The sequence below is a fragment of the Betta splendens genome, chromosome 24 (assembly GCF_900634795.4).
Source record: "Betta splendens chromosome 24, fBetSpl5.4, whole genome shotgun sequence".
Classification (NCBI taxonomy): Eukaryota; Metazoa; Chordata; class Actinopteri; order Anabantiformes; family Osphronemidae; genus Betta; species Betta splendens.
Window position 1 is genome coordinate 2,285,608 of NC_040901.2, and position 17,448 is coordinate 2,303,055.

The 17,448-nt window shown below is 44.1% G+C and overlaps 1 protein-coding gene across 1 annotated transcript; it reads right to left on the reverse strand.

Annotated features, from left to right (window-relative positions):
- Positions 1 to 145: 145 nt before the first annotated feature.
- slc16a10 (solute carrier family 16 member 10) lies at positions 146 to 17,370 on the reverse strand. The gene is made up of 6 exons (XM_029140561.3): positions 16,834 to 17,370; positions 9,106 to 9,250; positions 7,592 to 8,021; positions 4,874 to 5,017; positions 4,501 to 4,729; positions 146 to 3,609 (listed from the first exon to the last, which is right to left on the reverse strand). Exons 1-6 carry the CDS (start codon positions 17,138 to 17,140, stop codon positions 3,383 to 3,385), a joined length of 1,482 nt encoding a protein of 493 aa, XP_028996394.1. The 5' UTR covers positions 17,141 to 17,370; the 3' UTR covers positions 146 to 3,382.
- Between the last annotated feature and the right edge of the window lie 78 nt (positions 17,371 to 17,448).

Below are 17,448 nucleotides of genomic sequence, written 5' to 3' on the forward strand. Positions count from 1 at the left end.
TAATAATATAAGTTATGTAGAGCAGTGCATTGGTTTTGGACTTGTTTATTTTGTCGCATATTACAAACTAAGGGGTAACACCCCTATCACTTTACTTATTATTCACAATGTTACACAAGCACCTCTCACACAAAAAGATCCCAAATGTGTTTTATGCTTTTTATTATGTACATATTAAAGTACAGCAAGGACATGGAGGCTGATTGAAGCAGATGATATACTTGCAGTGCACCATCGGATGTCACTGTTCTGTGTGGTTTCAAAGCCCCGCAAGTTTGGTTTATTTTTCCGGCACAATCAGATGAACCCTGTGGAAGCGTCATGGAGCTTCAGCTGCCATCCCTACACACAACGCACACACAGCACATGGCAGAGACAGGGTCAAAGGACAGAAACAAAATGATCTCCAACAAAACCAAGGAGACTTACAAGGTGCGTGCTACGGACAAACCGGGTAACATGAACAGACGCATGAGCATGGTGACTACTGAGGTATGATGATAGCAGCTGGTTATTTAAATGACTGATAATCAAGTGTCAGTGAATACAAAATACACAGGACAAAACAGGAAGTTACCAAAATAAACCTGGAAACAAAAACTGATTATCTGACTATTGTGTTATAAAGGCGCCCAGGTCCAGAGAGGTCCACAGCACAGAATTGGGTTCAGTGGCAGCACGACCATGATCAGCTATGTAAGAAAAAGGGAAAAGGTTGTTCTGCTGCTTAGCACAATGCACCACAACAAGATTGTGGATAAAAACAGCCCAAAGAAAAAAACAGATGCAATGATTTTCTACAACCAGAACAGACGAGTAGATACTATGCACCAGATGGTTGGCAACTACACCTGCAAATACCAGACGCAGAGGTGGACCATAGTGCCTAAATAGTGTAAAACATTTAGGCTTATATTTTATTTATTATTATATATTTTATTTATAAGGAAATAAATAATTGTTACTCTGAACAAAACAGCTACTGCTTCTTTTATAATCACCCATTTAAAAATGCAAAATGTCTGCAAAAAATGTCATGAATAAGTCATTAAATACCACATATGGTGTGAAATAATGAATTAACCTGTAGCTGCCATAGTGTTGTTGTCATAACCGACCATTGTAGCAGTGTTGTATAAGAGGGGCTGCTACATAGCTGCGATGATTCTACTTCGTCTCCTTAATAAAATGAGGAGTAATGTACACAACCACAGAAATGTCTTTTAAAAATATTTACTGTTTTGGAAATGTTCAAATCTGATTGCTTGCATAAATGGCACATAGTGTAGCTCACTACAGATTCTGTAGGAGGCATGAGAAAAGTAATACATAGGTAAATAACAGCTTCTCTCATGAGAGATAAACAATAAATCAACAATAAGCATCACACAACACAGTCAATCAAAGGTTGCATGCAAATAAAGACAGAAAAACAGCCCTCACCTTGTAATATAACACAATAATATATGAATGAAACCAGAAGGTAAATTGTATACGAGCTAAAATAATAACAGAAAAGCTGGAACATTAAGGCCTAAATGTACCATAAAATCCATCACTTAATAACAAATAATACTTTGGTAGGTAGCAGATACTGAGCAATAACTAATTAAATTAGCAATCAAAGATGTTTTAACATGATAAAATGAAAAGGTTTACAATCATGCTTGACTTGAGGCTCACAGTGGTGAAGACTATTGTGGCACTGACCAAGGAACGATCCACGCATGTTATTAAAAACTGCTGCAAAAAGCATCAGAATGAAATACAGATGTTCAGAGAGGAGAAAGATGTAAACCCTGTTTGCAGTCTCTTGTTCCATTTTGTACAGGATCATTTAAGGCTTGGTGCTCGATGCTGTGTTTCAGCAGTCTCACTGCTGGACCCTGGCTATGGTGGAGGGACGGGACAGAATGAGTGGGAACATCTGAGGTAGAGAGTCACAGATCTGCCGAGAAAACATCCGTCCGCTCCCACGTGATGAAAATAACATGCACTCTACCTGCAGGCGGACACACCTTTGGATACACTTTGGTCTTTAGTCAATGTAGTCAGTTCTCCAGACTAAGGTCTGACACACAACAAGTAAATAAATATGAAAACATAAAACAAACAACCTTCCATTGCAGGTTAACATAGTGGATGGATAGATAATGATCAGGAAAATATCAGTCTATCAATAATCAGTCTTTGAAATGATGGCATGCTAATAAATGTTACATAGTAGCCTGGTAGCTCTTCTTAGATCTACTGAATGTTCTGCATCACGTTCCTTGTAATTGATTCCGTGGAACGGTGATGTATGGACTGAAGCGGCAGCGACATATCGGAGTAGTCTGACATTTCCCTGCACAAACCACAACATCAACACAGATCAAGCTTATCTTCAAATTAAACCTTATCATAATTAACCCTTTCATGCATGTTAAAACAGAACAGTGGACACATATTCAACAGCTGCATTTATATATGATTTTTTATGCCTAAAGAGAAATAAAAACACAGGAACCCAAACAGAGGTTCTTGCATGAAGGGGTTAATGTTTCATTTGAAATGCATGTATCACACGCATAATCATGATGTCTGCAGCCATAGATTTAACAGGTAGTGGTATAAGGCTTCATTTGCCAAAAGAAAGAACTATTCCCTTAAACATATGAACATTTAACGTGATTCCTTACTCACACGGTTTGATTAGAAGCAGCACGTTTGGATGAATCTGTCACAGTTATGGTTGGATTCACCCAGTAAACACATGCCACATGATAACTTTGTCTTTGAGCCCATTCTTTGGTCCGGCTTTGGAGACAGTTCCTTCTATAACACACCAGGCTTCTCTGTGTCAGGGTTCGGGTGTTGCTCCTCCCCTTTAAGTGTCCAAGCACCTTCGCAGCTCAGATGATCACAGTGCTTCTCATTACCAGGACAGGTCCTGCTCCGAGCAGCCGGGTCCCTCTGAACGCTGGTGTGTACAAGTCTGACGTCTGGATTCTAAACATGGCAGGTCTCCACACACACACCTTTGGCTCAGAGGCTAATATGACTTCATTTTACTGTGGTAGTGTTGGAAGCTGACTGTAAGTGTTTCCATTAACGCTACCATCTGAAGGTGTTTTAGAGACACGCTCCAGACTCATTCTACATCCTCCACGTGTTTATAGTGAAGCCTTCCTTTACCTGACACAAAGTATTAGGTTTGCAGTCATTTTTCTAGATTCAGTTAAGCTTCAAGTTTGCCTGCTTTAAGACCAAATTGCAAATATTACACTGTACTTCTGCCTGTTCAGTCCTACTGAAGGCAGGCACTGTGATCTAGGCTAAACACATACACACTCACACACTCACTCTGTCATTGTCGCTGACTTTCAGTCTCATAAGGCACCTATAGGACAGACTCCCCGCTTTTGTATTGACCATTTCCCTGAGCTTTCTCTTGGTCTATCATCTTCTGGGTGATGTCCTGCTCTTTGTTCAGACCCGCTTTCTCCCTCTTTTTGCTTCTGGCCTCCAACCAGGGGATCAGACAAAGCACAGCTCCTCCAAAGATGGGGGGGATGCCTGCCAGCCAGAAGGCCACATCATAGCTGTTGAGTCTGTCTCTGAGGTAGCCTGCAAACAGAAGAAAAGGCTGTCATGTTAGAAACAACTGGAAAAGCACACTATGGTTAGTTTAAGCAAGACCAGCAGAATCAGTCCTTCACTTTCAGTGCAGTGTGATTGGGCCTGTGTGCTCAGGTCCAGTAAAGTTGAGCTGTCCAGTAAGCTGACCAGTGTGTGAATGAATGTAGGCTGGAGTTGACTGAGCCTATGTGACTGCCATACATTTTATAGTGACCAGGGATCCACTGTTATTATTAGCCTGTGTCACATAAAGTGTGATTTTAAACTCAACACATTTTAGTTTTTTAATCTTTCAGATCATTGTAATGCCTCAAAACTGCAAAACAAAGAAATAGACCATTTCTGCAAAATGTCGTGCTTTGAAAGGGTTAAAATAAATAAATTTTATAGGCTGTAACAGCAATCAGTCACTTCCTATCATTCTTCACTGGTATTTTTTCCCATTCATTTTTAGCGATGAGCTCCAACCCTTTCAGGTTGGAGGGTCTCCTAAATAAAACATCAGTAATCATTGTTTCCACAGTTGTGCCTCTTGTACATCATCTTATTATTATTTGAAAAGACGCTTGTGTCAATTGTGGTAAAAAAAACACTTGCTGGTTGAAAAGTAACTTATATAATAATTTCAGGCTCGACTACAGCTACATCACAAATTTGAGAATGGCGCAGTACTGTAATGTGTCTACATGAACACTAGGTGGTGCCAAAGAGCAGCTTTATTCCATTCTATATAAGTTGCAAATGCAGATGTCTGTGCTGTTCCTTCTGCTGATGTTAACAACAAATGAAAATGTTACAGATAATCATAACATTATGCTAGCAATCTACCCAAAATCAGAGCTCAGTCAGTAAATACATCTTTTCTCCTTCCATTCTTACCTGCGATGGGAGGGCCCGCAGTCATAGGCACAGACATCAGTCCCAGGAGGAAGCCGATTGCCTGGGACACATCGTTGGGCCCAACCAGCTCAAAAGCAATAGGAGCCATGATTGAGATGAAGCAGCCGTCGAACAGCCCCATCAGCAGGCACACGGCAATCAACCCGCCAAAGATGTTACAAAATGGGATCATTATGGACATGAGGCCGATGACGAGGAAGGAAGCCACCTGCAAGGTGTCATCATTCATCATTATGCTGGTCTGAGACCAAGAAGCCTTAAAATCGCATGATTGTATAAACAACTAACAGACTGGACTGCAGCTACGTTAGCTTGAATGTGTTTCTGTGATGTAAAGGTCAACCACCCTTACCTGCAGGTAGACTTTGTTGACCCCATGAACGTAGTCCGCCACCCTGCCGAAGATGAGCCGGCCCACACCGGATGTGATGCCGAGGCACATGAGCAGAACCTCTTTACTGGCATCTGCTCCGAAACGCTCCTCAACATGTTTCACCTGTGGACGGTAGAACGGACATCTCTCAAAACAGCTTTACACCATAACAAATTATTACATTTGGGTTGAATGAGCTTTTCAAGTAAAACTAACAAACATATTCAAATCACAGCAGCGTGGTCCTAGTAGCTCATCACATTCTTAGGGTCTGTGTGGAGCCTCCAGGCACACTGCAGTTGTCCTGCTCCTGTGGGCTGCTTCCGCCTCACGGGTCCCTCATAGGCCTCTGAAGAACCTCTGAATGACTTTAGTCTTTTATAGACCACACTACTATTCTGTGTCCTGACTACAGGGGGTTCCATGCAATGCAGTGCTGCAGGCCCAGTGAGTGAGTGCACATGTGCATCAGCAGTGTAACTTAACATGCACAAATTGTGTCCATCATCATGTGATCAGTGGTTAAATTCCTGGTCATGTCTACGTTTCCTTCTGAGCCTGGCACTACCATAATAAGGCAGCGTGTTGTTCAGACAATGAGTGAATTTATTGCTGTGGTGGTGGTTAGAACCTGCTGGGTCCTTTCCTTCCACAGTCCAATAACATATTAAGTTGTGGCACCACGGGCCATGGTTGTGTATGCGAGCATTTATTGTTGCCTGTCCCACTGTCAGCCCTGCAAGATGCCACCTGCATGTCACCACGGGGCCTCCTGACACATAAGCAGGGAGCTCATGTTTGGATTATACAGGATGATACATGTAGAGGTGCAGGCCTTTCAAAAAGTACCCAGCATGCATTTAGCTTAACAGGAATTAAAAAACAAATAGGTCATTTATTTGGTTTTCACTCCTTTACGTCAGAACACCAAACGTGGCCCCAGTGTCACGGGCTGCCTGAGGAACGAAGCAGGACAACCATTCCTGCTGAACTCTACGACTGTTCACCCAACATGACAAGTTATGCCTGTTATGTATTCGAGGCGTCCTGCGATGTAGCACGATGGTGCTGTGTCACATGGAAATAAAAAAAAAAACAAGCTCATATTGCAAGGAGACTCATGTTGGTGTCCATCACCTCCTGCTCCCCGCCTGTCGCTCAGAAAAAAGCTCTGTGCAAACATGGAACCTTGGCTGTGTTTGTATGAGGCGACTGCAGCAGGACGTGGTTTCACTGTTTGCTTATCGAGGGCCGTCACCTTGTGGCATAGATCATCATAACCCTGCACAACACAGGCTGCTTGGTACCTTTTCTCTAACGCATGCACTCGGTGCTTGCTACCTCCATTCATACATTGGACCCAGCACGTGTTACTGGTTTGTAGCTGCCATGCATCACGGTTCACTGAGGATAGTAAAGCAACGGGTACAAGAATTTCTTTTTATTTAAGTCTCCAATAAACATGTTTTAGTGCTTGTTTCTCTTCAGGCCCAAACACCACAGCACTGCAGCTGTTTCTCATCAAACACACTAAGGGTAAATCAAAGTGCTATAAAACTCTCCTGCATGTTACTAATGAACAACATGAACATTATTTAGCAACTTAAGCAGCAGAGAAAGTTTGTTCATGTATCGCTTTGCTTTTGGCAGCACCTTTTATTTTATCAACTCACAGAGCAAACACAACCATACCTGAAGGCCAGAGTCTTATCTAAAATCAGCACTACCCGGAAAAGTGTGTGTGCGCGCGTGTGTGTGCGTGTGTGTGTGCGTGTGTGTTTGTGAGTGTGTGTGTGTGTGTGTGTGTATGGACTTTACTCTTTTCCACTCTACAGATGTGTACAGCTTGACTTGGAAAGATGAAAAACACTCCCAGTGTGTTTGTGGGGGGGCGTGCTAACGCTAACGCTAAAGCCCAGGTTTCAGGGCCTGACAAGACTGACAGCTGGACCATGTGCTGTTTGACCTGTTGCTCATTCTTATTCTTCCCATGTGGTGCTACAGCGCCGGGGCTCAGCTTTAAGCCCAGAGAGGGGTCACTGTCTGGGGAGCACAGCTGTTGGGTCTGTAGGGCCGGCGTGGAGCAGGGCTCCTGCCGTGGCCAACACTTAGCCTGGGAAAACACAGGCTGGGCTCCGTTGTGCTCAAACAAACAGTCGCCTTCTCATATGCTCAACACTTCCAGGATCTCCTCTGCAGCCTTCCCACTAAATGCTTTTCCCAAAGTTAAAGTTTCCTACCTTAGAGATGAACTAGAGGCTAATGCCAGAAAGTGACACCTGTTTACAGAACTGACTTGTTGAGACTTCCTGTCAAATTAGTTTCATCCACTGGGACCACACAGTGAGTATCTGTGGTCATAGTATCTGTTTTGACGCTGACCAGGGTTTTGACTTTCCTTCCTCTCACATTTCATGCTAATCAAACCCTCGTTGTTTGTGTGCGTTTTAATATTCCTGTTGTTGAAGATCTCTACTTGACCTCTCACCCCGACTCCTCACTCGTGCCAGTGAACGCAAGTAAAACATGCGCTTGGATACAGAGAAATCACACCACCCTACTTTGGCCTTTCAGTCCATCTGACTGACCTTCAGCCCATAAAGTGGATAAAGATACACAGAATACCAGCACATCAACATGCCCTGTGACCGAATCTGAGTGCAACTGAAGGATCAAAGTGATATGCAGCAAACCTACCAGGTGAACGTACGGCACAAAGTAGCCATAGAGAGCAGCAGGGACGCCAAAGGCCCAGATGCGATACCCCCTGGACCTCCAGATGTTGACATTGAAGATCTTTCTCACGGACGTGCACCGGCCGCCTGTTTGTGTGCTGGCGGGCTTGGGTGGCAGGAGGGGCTTGTAGGTGAGACCAGCCAGCATGAGGACAAACATGAGGATGCAGAGAATGCGCAGGGTGTACTGGACGCCCACTTTTTCCAGCAGGCTCGTCAGCACGATGGGCAAAGTGATGGTGAAGACGCTGCTGCCCGCCGTCACTATGCCGTTGACCAGGCCCAGGCGCTTGTTGAAGTAATGGCCCAGGATGACCAGGCTGGGCTGGTACGCGAAGGAGCAGCCACAGGCATACACAATGCCATAGGTGAAGTACATGGGACCCAGGGATCTGAGGGGAACACAAAACAGCTGTTTTACCCAGAGACAAAGGGGCTTCCAGGAAACATTCAACCCCCTAACTGGCTGCAGAGAAGGATAAGAGCAGGTCAAAGAAAGCTCTTTTCTGTGCAAGGTACCACTGGCTGAACACACTCCCTGCTTTCAAAGTCCGGTTTGAGCAGAATTACACAGGCATTTTGCACTTTGCACTGCCCACTGCAGAACCTGGTGCTCGGCCATGAAATGCAGCTTGACAGTCACTTGATAGGCTATAATTCAGTTTATTACGTATTTACTACACACAAAGTCATGATAAAGGGAGTGTGCACAGAATCACAGAGTGCTGTGACTTGCTGTGCCTCACATTAGAATGGGGTTCCTGGAAATGATTAGCAACAGAGCGCTAACTGAAGGGCCTCTTCCCTGCAGAACACTGGTGAAAGCTAAAAGGAGCATGATTGGTTTGTGGAGGTGCCACCACCTTTAGCATGTCCCACGATTTGTAGTAGAGTAAACATGGAAATAATAAATGTATAATACAACCTCAATGGGCTGGGACTATGTGTAAGACACAATAAAACCAGCTTGTTACCATCAGACTGCATCACTCATTAAAGCCTGTATATTATTATTATATATACGGCAGTCTATATATTTATGTAGTTCTTTAAGCTTTAACACTGAATAATTGTAGTAATTATACAACCACATCTGTATAATACTGTAATTAATCATTAGCTTTAGTTATCTTTATGTTTTATAATTATTAACAGTGTGATTGATAAACACACGTGAAGCTGAGCCTGCCACCGCTTCACAAGTTTCTCCAGAAGATGGAGTTTGCTTAGTTGTCATAAACCCCAGTGTCCAAAGTCAAGCTTGTTATTGTTCACTTCTCAACTTCAGAGTGGACACAAACAAGAAAAGCAAAACGCGGATCTGACCTATATTATCTACAATAGCAACAGTTAAAAACAAATGTAAGAAAGAATTCTTCACAGACCTGAATGTCCCAATGTTTTAATCTTGTTAACTCTATGGTTCCTGCAGTAACACAGCCATTTACAACTAAAGTGACTAATGTGTTTCCTTACGTGACGAAGGAGCTGGCCAGAAGGCCCACCAGGGCCACGGCGGCGCCGCCCACGGCAGTGATTCTGCAGCCCAGGATGTCGGTGACGATACTGACGATGGGGGAGCAGAAGAAGATCATTCCCATGGAGAGGGAGCCCACCAGCGCTGCAGCAGACAGAGGCAGATGAGTACAGTAATCACACTGGTAATGCAAATGCAGTTCAATACAAATCAAAGCTTCTGCATCCACACACACACACACACACACACACACACACACACACACACACACACACACACACACACACACACACACACACTATTTCATATAGCTGATCACCTTGATCAGATGTGTCAGCTGGCTTTTGCAGCTGTTCGTTGACTGAACACACCCGATCAAAGTAACCAGTAGGAGTCAGGACAGAGAGAGTTGGAGAACCAGCAGGACAGTGGCCCTGGAGGACCTCCGTCTGATGCCACTGCTCTTTTAGGTTCATCTGTCGTGTCAGTCACAGGTCCCATGGACAAATGGACTGTTACCTCCATGAGTACAGTCATTAGAATCATGGTGAGAATATAAGAATATAAAATCAATCCATCAATGCAATCAATTTAATTTTCCAAGAAAAATAAATCAGCATTAAATTATTCAATGTATCTGACCAAAAACCCGAGTGGACCAGCAAAATATAAAGGTTATTGAGTCCAGACCGGGAGGCTAAATCTGTTGAATGTAAAATAAACGTTTGACATAATAATGTGAGCCAAACATGAAGGGGTCACCGTCTTTTGCGAGGGCCCTGTGTTTGTGGGGATCTCAGCCCCTTTAAGCGACATAATATATTAAACAGCAGAAGCCAACAGGAAATTGCTGCTGTGGTTTGATCTGCTGGCTCCTGATTTACGGTACGGAGCATTTACGCTTCAGACGGAGGAATTCCAGGTCCCTAGATGTAATATGGGGCTTCGCTGTGTCCCAGTGACCTGCTTCACTGGCCGCGGGCCCTGGTGGACACCCACGGAGTAGACAGAGTGCTACTCCGTCGTCTGTCTGCTTCGTTAAAGGCGCCGTGCTGGGACCCTGTGTTCTGAACCCAGTCACCCCTCATGGACTCAACCTCCAGCAGAACTGGACAAGGCGCACATACGTGACACTTTGCTTAATGAACTGCAGACTTTGAGCATATAGATATGAATCGGATGGCTCTAAATTTCCAGCTTTCTACGGATCAACATGACTGAGGACAACTAATGGTTGACTGATGACTTCACTTCACGTGTAAACAAAGTGGACAGACTTGCTTTAGAAGCGTTACCTATTAACCAAAGCTAATGGACAAGCCTTCTGGGCATCGCAGTGATGTGACAGCTTATTTTTCTGCTTAAATAAACAGCTTGTTCCTGAATCTCCGGGTAAAAGCAGGGTTTGAAGCCAGGCTCCATTTAACATTAGAGCACTAAAAAGCACACACGTCTTCTCGGCTGATACACAAAGAGAGGAAGGAAAGATGATAATGAATCAACTGAGGACAACTGGGCCAAATGTCCCCGTGTCACCACATCAGTGTGAATAATACGAGCTGAGACGTTAGAAAAAAGACTGCTGACGTCACCATTGACTAGAAACCGGAAAGCCTTCATTGTTCTTCAAATGCTGGCATATTTAACCACAACGAGGGCTTTTCCTCTGCCATCATTTTTACACCAAGTGTAGAAGAAGATAGAAGTAGAGATGGAACAGGGGATGGTCATGCTGGTGCTACGGTACAATGCTAACAGCATTAAATGAAACTAATATAATGAAATGGGTACAAGTCAACACAGACAGTAGATCCTGAAACGATGGATCCAGTTGTCTCCAGTAGCGGCTGGGTTCATAGTGAACCCTCCACAGCTAAGGGCCCCACCAGCCAATCGCATTACACTCACACTGGGGAGCCTCTGATCTGGGGTCAGGAAGAGAAATGCACTGGACCAAATTCACTGTCGGTTCCTACGTTGCAAAGCAAATTTCCTCAACCTTTTGAAAAAAAACTTCCGAGCAGTTTTCCTGCCAAAAAGCAAAGCAGAGCAGGTTAATGGGTTCACAGCCGTGGTCTATGGAAAGCTGAACGTATCTGGCACATAGCTGAGAATCAACTCATTCTCCTGCTGGGGAACCTGCAGTAAGAGAAGAACAGCGAGCACGACTGTTGACTTCTGTGAAACCTGCAACATTTGCCAACATATAAACGACAGATACTGATAATATGATGTATGATATTGGGAACAAATCAAAGCAAGATAAGGAATGTTTGATTTGTGAAGAATTCCTTTTTACACACGAACAGCCTGAAAATACCTGATCTTTTTTAACTGTTTTCAAATACTACAAATTATAGTTATGACTCATAACTCAGTCATGTATATAAAATAGGTTTATTGGAAGGTGGGCTTTAAGGTTTTATATACTGTACCTTAAACCACATTCACTTTACTGATGTAAAGATTAATCAAGACCCTCAGAGGTTAATGGTAAGCAAATTATCAATTTAAATATCCCAAATATTTACCTGAACACACTCGGCATAAACTACTTAATGAGGTACTGAATATTATCTGTCACATTTTAACTTGAAATTTAACATTTTAACATGATGCTCTTATTGACCTGTTTGACCTATTTGTCTCTGTCATCCATCTGCACACTATAGTGACCTGTAAACACAAAATAGTCCTTCTTAAGCTTTACTTTACTGTGCAGTTCTCCTTACGAACGTCAAACTAACTAATAGACATGTATAAAATCATTCCCATTAATGACCCGTGACCAGACTTCGTCATTAGTATGAGGTGGTATAAAGGTAACACATGTTTTCACATAGTTCAGTGTTACAACAGGCTCTTTCTGGCAATCAACACATGGAAACCACGTTGAGGCCTTTTATAAAACACAGATCACTCCAGATGACTCTCTGACTTCTCTCTCAGCATGCAAGCACCTGAGGAAATTTCTGTCACTGTTCTCAGCTCTGACTGAAGGTTCTGAATAACAGCCTCCCCCGTTGGAATATAACTTTAGAGCCGTAGCTGTGCAACCAACGCTTTGCTGTGCTGCAGACACATCTGGCCCATAGCTGACCAGCACCACAGCCATTAATCAACCTCCTGCTTCCAGCAGCTGGAAGCCATTTCCACCAGGCCTCTTCACTTGAGGTTCTGGAGGCGGAGAGGTGGCAGAAGAACGCTGGGTTCTCACATCCCATGTTTTAACTGAATGTGTTTTTCTCAGACCACAGGAAGTGCAACCATCTACTTGATGACACAGCAAAGAAAAGTCAAGCTGCAGCCCCTCAGTAATTTATGGCTGCGCATAAAGTGGAGGGAAAACACATTCTGGGCATGTGTGGAATGAGTCTTTGCACTGGGATGAAAACCTTAAACAGAGTTCTGTTGTGTGTTAGCAGAACCAGAGGGGTTGTGTGTCGGCGCTGGCCGGTGATTGGGGGAAGCTTCGTCCACCCCGTTTAGAGATGTACAGCGCAGCCACAGGGAGCCATCGCTGCTCAGATCAGTAGTGACTGTTGGCAGCAGATGCTCCGTAATCAATCATCATACTAGCAACTACTGCTCATTATTGCAATAAATGCATTACACACAATGTGATGTGGAAGTGTTCAACACGTTGGAACACCTCAGTTACTTTTCAAATTAGACTACTACTAGAACACATGTAGGTAATATAAACGTAGAGCAGGACGATGGTACCAACGCTGCTTCTATGAAACTTATATTCTCAGCACGGCGCACTCCCACCACCACTGATACTAAAACAATATTTTCAGCTTAACTTTAAAGCCACTGTGTTGTGTTTCTCCTTCCCACTGAGTGAAAATATTATTTAGCCCAAATATTATGATATGACGTCTTGTTATTGAGTCCAGGAAACTTCAGCTTCATCTGTCCAGCAAAACACAGAATGTTCAAAGGTCCTTCAGCGCTTTAACACCAGACAACAGCCGAGTTGTTTATGGCACGAGTCCCAGGGACGACCCAAACATCCCCACAGCGAGGGAACCAGAAACAGACATGGAGGCCGTTGACCTGGCGGGTCAGCACAGGCTGCGGGCTGGACCTCTCACGCCCCAGCAACCTGCTCTGCCATTGGTGGACTTTCACGTCCAGTTTCACAATTCTGTGTGCTTTCAATTAGAAAACAGAGCAACTGTCGAACAGCCTGTCCTGACTCACCATCATCACGCTCCCAACTCCTCTGTACAGAATGCATTTATGCAAAACTTAATTAATTGGCAATTTAATACTGGTGTTAATTATGTTAAATAAATCAACTTAAAACAACCAAATTCATTAAAATATGTTTTTGAAGAACCAGAACCAGCTAAGAGTTTGGTGGAAAATCTGTCTTTACATTTAGTAGAAAATATTCCTGATGGAAATGTTCTGCATTTCTTTTAGTTTAACTGACTAATCCTCAACTTAATTTGGACACATGTTCACGAAATGATCTGAAGAAGCATTTTCTTGCAAATGACATGAGAGATGTGTATACACATCTGTGATAAAGTTGTGTAGGCATGACATCACATGCTGAAAAGAAAAAAAACTTTCTCTTCAAAGTCAGTTAAGTAAAAGGAGAGAAAACCTATTCTTCACCTTAAGGTTAGTACTTAGGTTGGAGACATGTGGTCAGTGGCTCATAAATACCTTTTCAAATTGACCAGATGTGAATCCCTGTCCCTGAAATTAACTAACATTCACTATTACACATAGTTTCGACATGTATGTAGAAACTCAACCCACAATGGCTGACACCAGTTATTCTAGTTTTATCATCATCATCACTTTACATGTAACATATGATAATAATGTAACTCAAAAAATGTTAACCTCTTTGTAAGTGAAGTGGGTTTTTATGTAGAGGTAGTATCTAAGTATCTTTAATCTGTATATTATGCGAGGAGGCGTGTAGCAGCATGTGGTGGTATGCTGGCATCAGGGAGATCAGCGGCTTCCAGCGTGTGCCCGTCTGGTTTCACTGCTGCAGACACACATTAGGTGTTGAATGATAGGTAGTTTGGACGGAGCTAAAGGCACTTTCCCTCAAGAAGCGGTCGTCCAGTAAATAGAAACAGTAAATGGGGGACGCTTGTATGAGGTAAAGTCCCACTGGTGCCACAAATGGCCTCTTTCTATTAGTGCAGGCGACAGATAGATAGGATGGGCTGCTGTGGACGTAAACCTGCTGTGCAAAGATAAACTGACTGTGCAGATAGGTCAACATGCTGAGCTGGGTTATGGTGGGTTATAGTGGGAAGTTCCGCTTTCAGGGAGCTCAGGAGGACAAGGAAATGTTGACTGGTCAGCTTCACAGGAGCTCTACCATCCCCGAACACTGTTGGTTCTTACTTGGTTTTCTGTTGACTTTGTATTGTTCAGAACACAGGAACAGGTGATTCATGTGCATCAGGTCTTCTGTCTTCTGGGCTGAAACCTTTCGCTAAATCCAGGTAGTTTTGACCAGAAGAAAGAAGCCCAGATGCCGTGACTCAACCTCCAGACAACCTCACCTGGATGATGAGAATCTGCACAAGGTGTGTTACAGTGACTGTGACACTTGTCACTGGAGTGGGGCGGCTCTGATCAACTGTATGGGTAAACATGGATGTTCGACCATTTATAACTTCTTATCAAACACATTCTTGATTAGGTGTTGATGTAAAAACAGGGGGCATCAGTGCCAGGATGTTCCCACCTCCTCTAGACGTCTACTGCACCACTACCAACTACAGTAGCTAGTCAGCTACCAAGTAACTCCTGTCCCCACTCTGTTCTGGCAAACAAGTCCAGGAAGAACATGCACTTATGTTGGGAGGGATGGAGCAGGAAATGTTGCAGTATTATCAGAAGATCTGCTACTTCATACACTATACAGAGTCAGACATGTAATCAGCTATAACAGCTTAATCTAGAAAAAATGCTCTTACATTCTGTGTTATATTGTATGATTGATTTTTTCTAAGAAATTCATATTCTTTTCAAAGTGTGGATGAGCTGTATGATTTGAAATAGTTTTTGGAACTTTGGCTGAAAGGCACAGCACCAACCAACGGACTGATTTACCAGCCCTCCACTCCTTTACACCCTCGTATGGTCGTAGGCAGACAGCTGAAGAAAGGCTTATGCCGAGCCAGTGATGTCATTCTGTCATCATCCAAAGAAGGCGGTTTACGTGGAATATGAGCCATGACGGGGAAGTAACTCTATACCTCCCCCAACTACAACTCTGACACTCTGTGCCTGAGTCATAGACAAGTGAATGAAATGGTATAAAGAAATGATGCAACACTTCCCCCGAGTTTAGAACAGGAGCAAACATGCTCACAAACGTGTGAGGAAAGGTCAGAAGCAACAAGAACAATCCTTAAAATCGATTAAAACATGTAAACAGGGACAGAACCCGTACCAATAGGGTTACTACTTAATACTGGGAAATCACTGCCAGAACTTTGAGTAGGATCCTTGCAACAACATACAAACCCACTAAATCAGTTCTGCAGCTCAACCCATGTAACCAGATCAAAACATCAGTGCAACACATATTCACAAATCCCTGCATGTGTTTGTCGTTTTAAACATCTTCAGTCTTGACCACCTCGGCATGCGATAAATGACAACTTTGAACAAAGTCCAAAAAGAAAGTTGCAAACAAAGCCAATTTCAGAATCAGGTTCAAAGGTTAGCAGAGACCTAAAAGATCATACTATATAATGTGCTGAACTTGAACCAACTCTGAAGTCACAGAGCTTCCGTCACCTGCTTCATCAATACCTCCACTCGCAGTCCTGTTCAGTCAAATTTAAAAGTTATAATTTCTCCACTTTTCAAGTTAGTAGATGGGTCTATGATCTGACTTCACCCCCCACTGAAAGATGAGTTATCACCTTTCCCAGCTTCAACAGAAAATCTTAGAAATAGTTCTCTTTAGCAACAGGATCTGTGATGTTAGTATTTATGTCAGTCATAGAAACAGATCTAAAGAAGTGAAACTCTTGGTGGAAGTTGCATAAGACTGGCAGATGCAAACTGTGTAGAGAGGTGTAAAATTAGGGGAAACACCACTTATCAAACTGAGAAGTTAAGGAAGAGGATGAGGTCACAGAGACTAGAACCAGAGCTAAAAACCAGAACCTGAAACTGTTAACCTCGGTGAAAAACAGGCAGAATGTGCTAATGCTCATTAAAAAAAGTTCAGCATTAGCCATGTTACAACATATTTCCTCCAGAATCATGAAAAACGTGAATTTTATGCAATTACAGATTATCTTGCCCATGTGGGTACTGAACATCTGGGGTGGGACTGGGGGACGGGGGCCTCTTCAGCCCCCTCCCCCAAAGATTTGTACTATAGATCCGGCCCTGGCACCGGCACAGCGCGAAACCTCCACAGAACTAAATGATAAATACTATAAAGACTATATACGGAAGGGATCTGAACATCCCCATAACCAACTCTTTGTTTAAAGCAGTGAGAAGCTGAGACGAGCTCCACACTAACAGCTTTCTCCGGAGAACCGCTGCGCTGCGCCTGTTCCTCCGTGCGCTCGTGGCGCCGCAGCTGTTCCGACGACGACTTCTAGTTTTAGCTGAAAGCGTCTTCGCTGCCTGTTGCAGCATGTGCTGCCTGCGCGGCGTTTACTGACACATACGCCCTCGGTCCCTGCCAGCGACCCCGCTGCGCGCGCGCTCACCTGCTTTGGAGCTGTCTTCGGCGGAGCCGAACTCCCGCAGGAGGTAGAGGTAGAGGATCCCGTAGGCGTTCTGGATGCCGAACACGGAACCGTTGCACCACATGGCCGCCAGCATGACCACCCACCCCCAGCCGCCCTCGGGGTGCACAAACTCGACCTCCTCTGGCGCAGAAGCCGCTGCCGGTAAGGGGACCGCCACCGTGCTGTCCCCGCTCCCCTGTTCCGGCTTCTTCTCCGTGGAACCACCGCTTGGCACCTCATCTTTGGCGGCAGCATCACCTTCGAGCACGTTGGTTCCCTCTGTCATTGTTTGAGAGTCAAGAGTCAAGTTTATATTCAGAGCAAAAGTTGAGCAGTTTGTTCTCTGTTGGTTCGTCGCCTGTCGTAACGCGTCTGTTACGCGAGTGAAGGAAACTCAGCGGGAGCCTGTATCTGAGCGATGGCAGCAGTCGGGGTGAATGCGCGTCCGCAGGCCTGATAGCGCGTGTGCCCTACTGTAACTGTTACGTTATAAAGTGACAACGCGGATGGGCGGGGCCCCCTGCGCCCGCCGCTGATTGGACTCTCGTTTACCCAGGACGAAAATGTTGAAACATTTCAACATCTTCTAAAGTA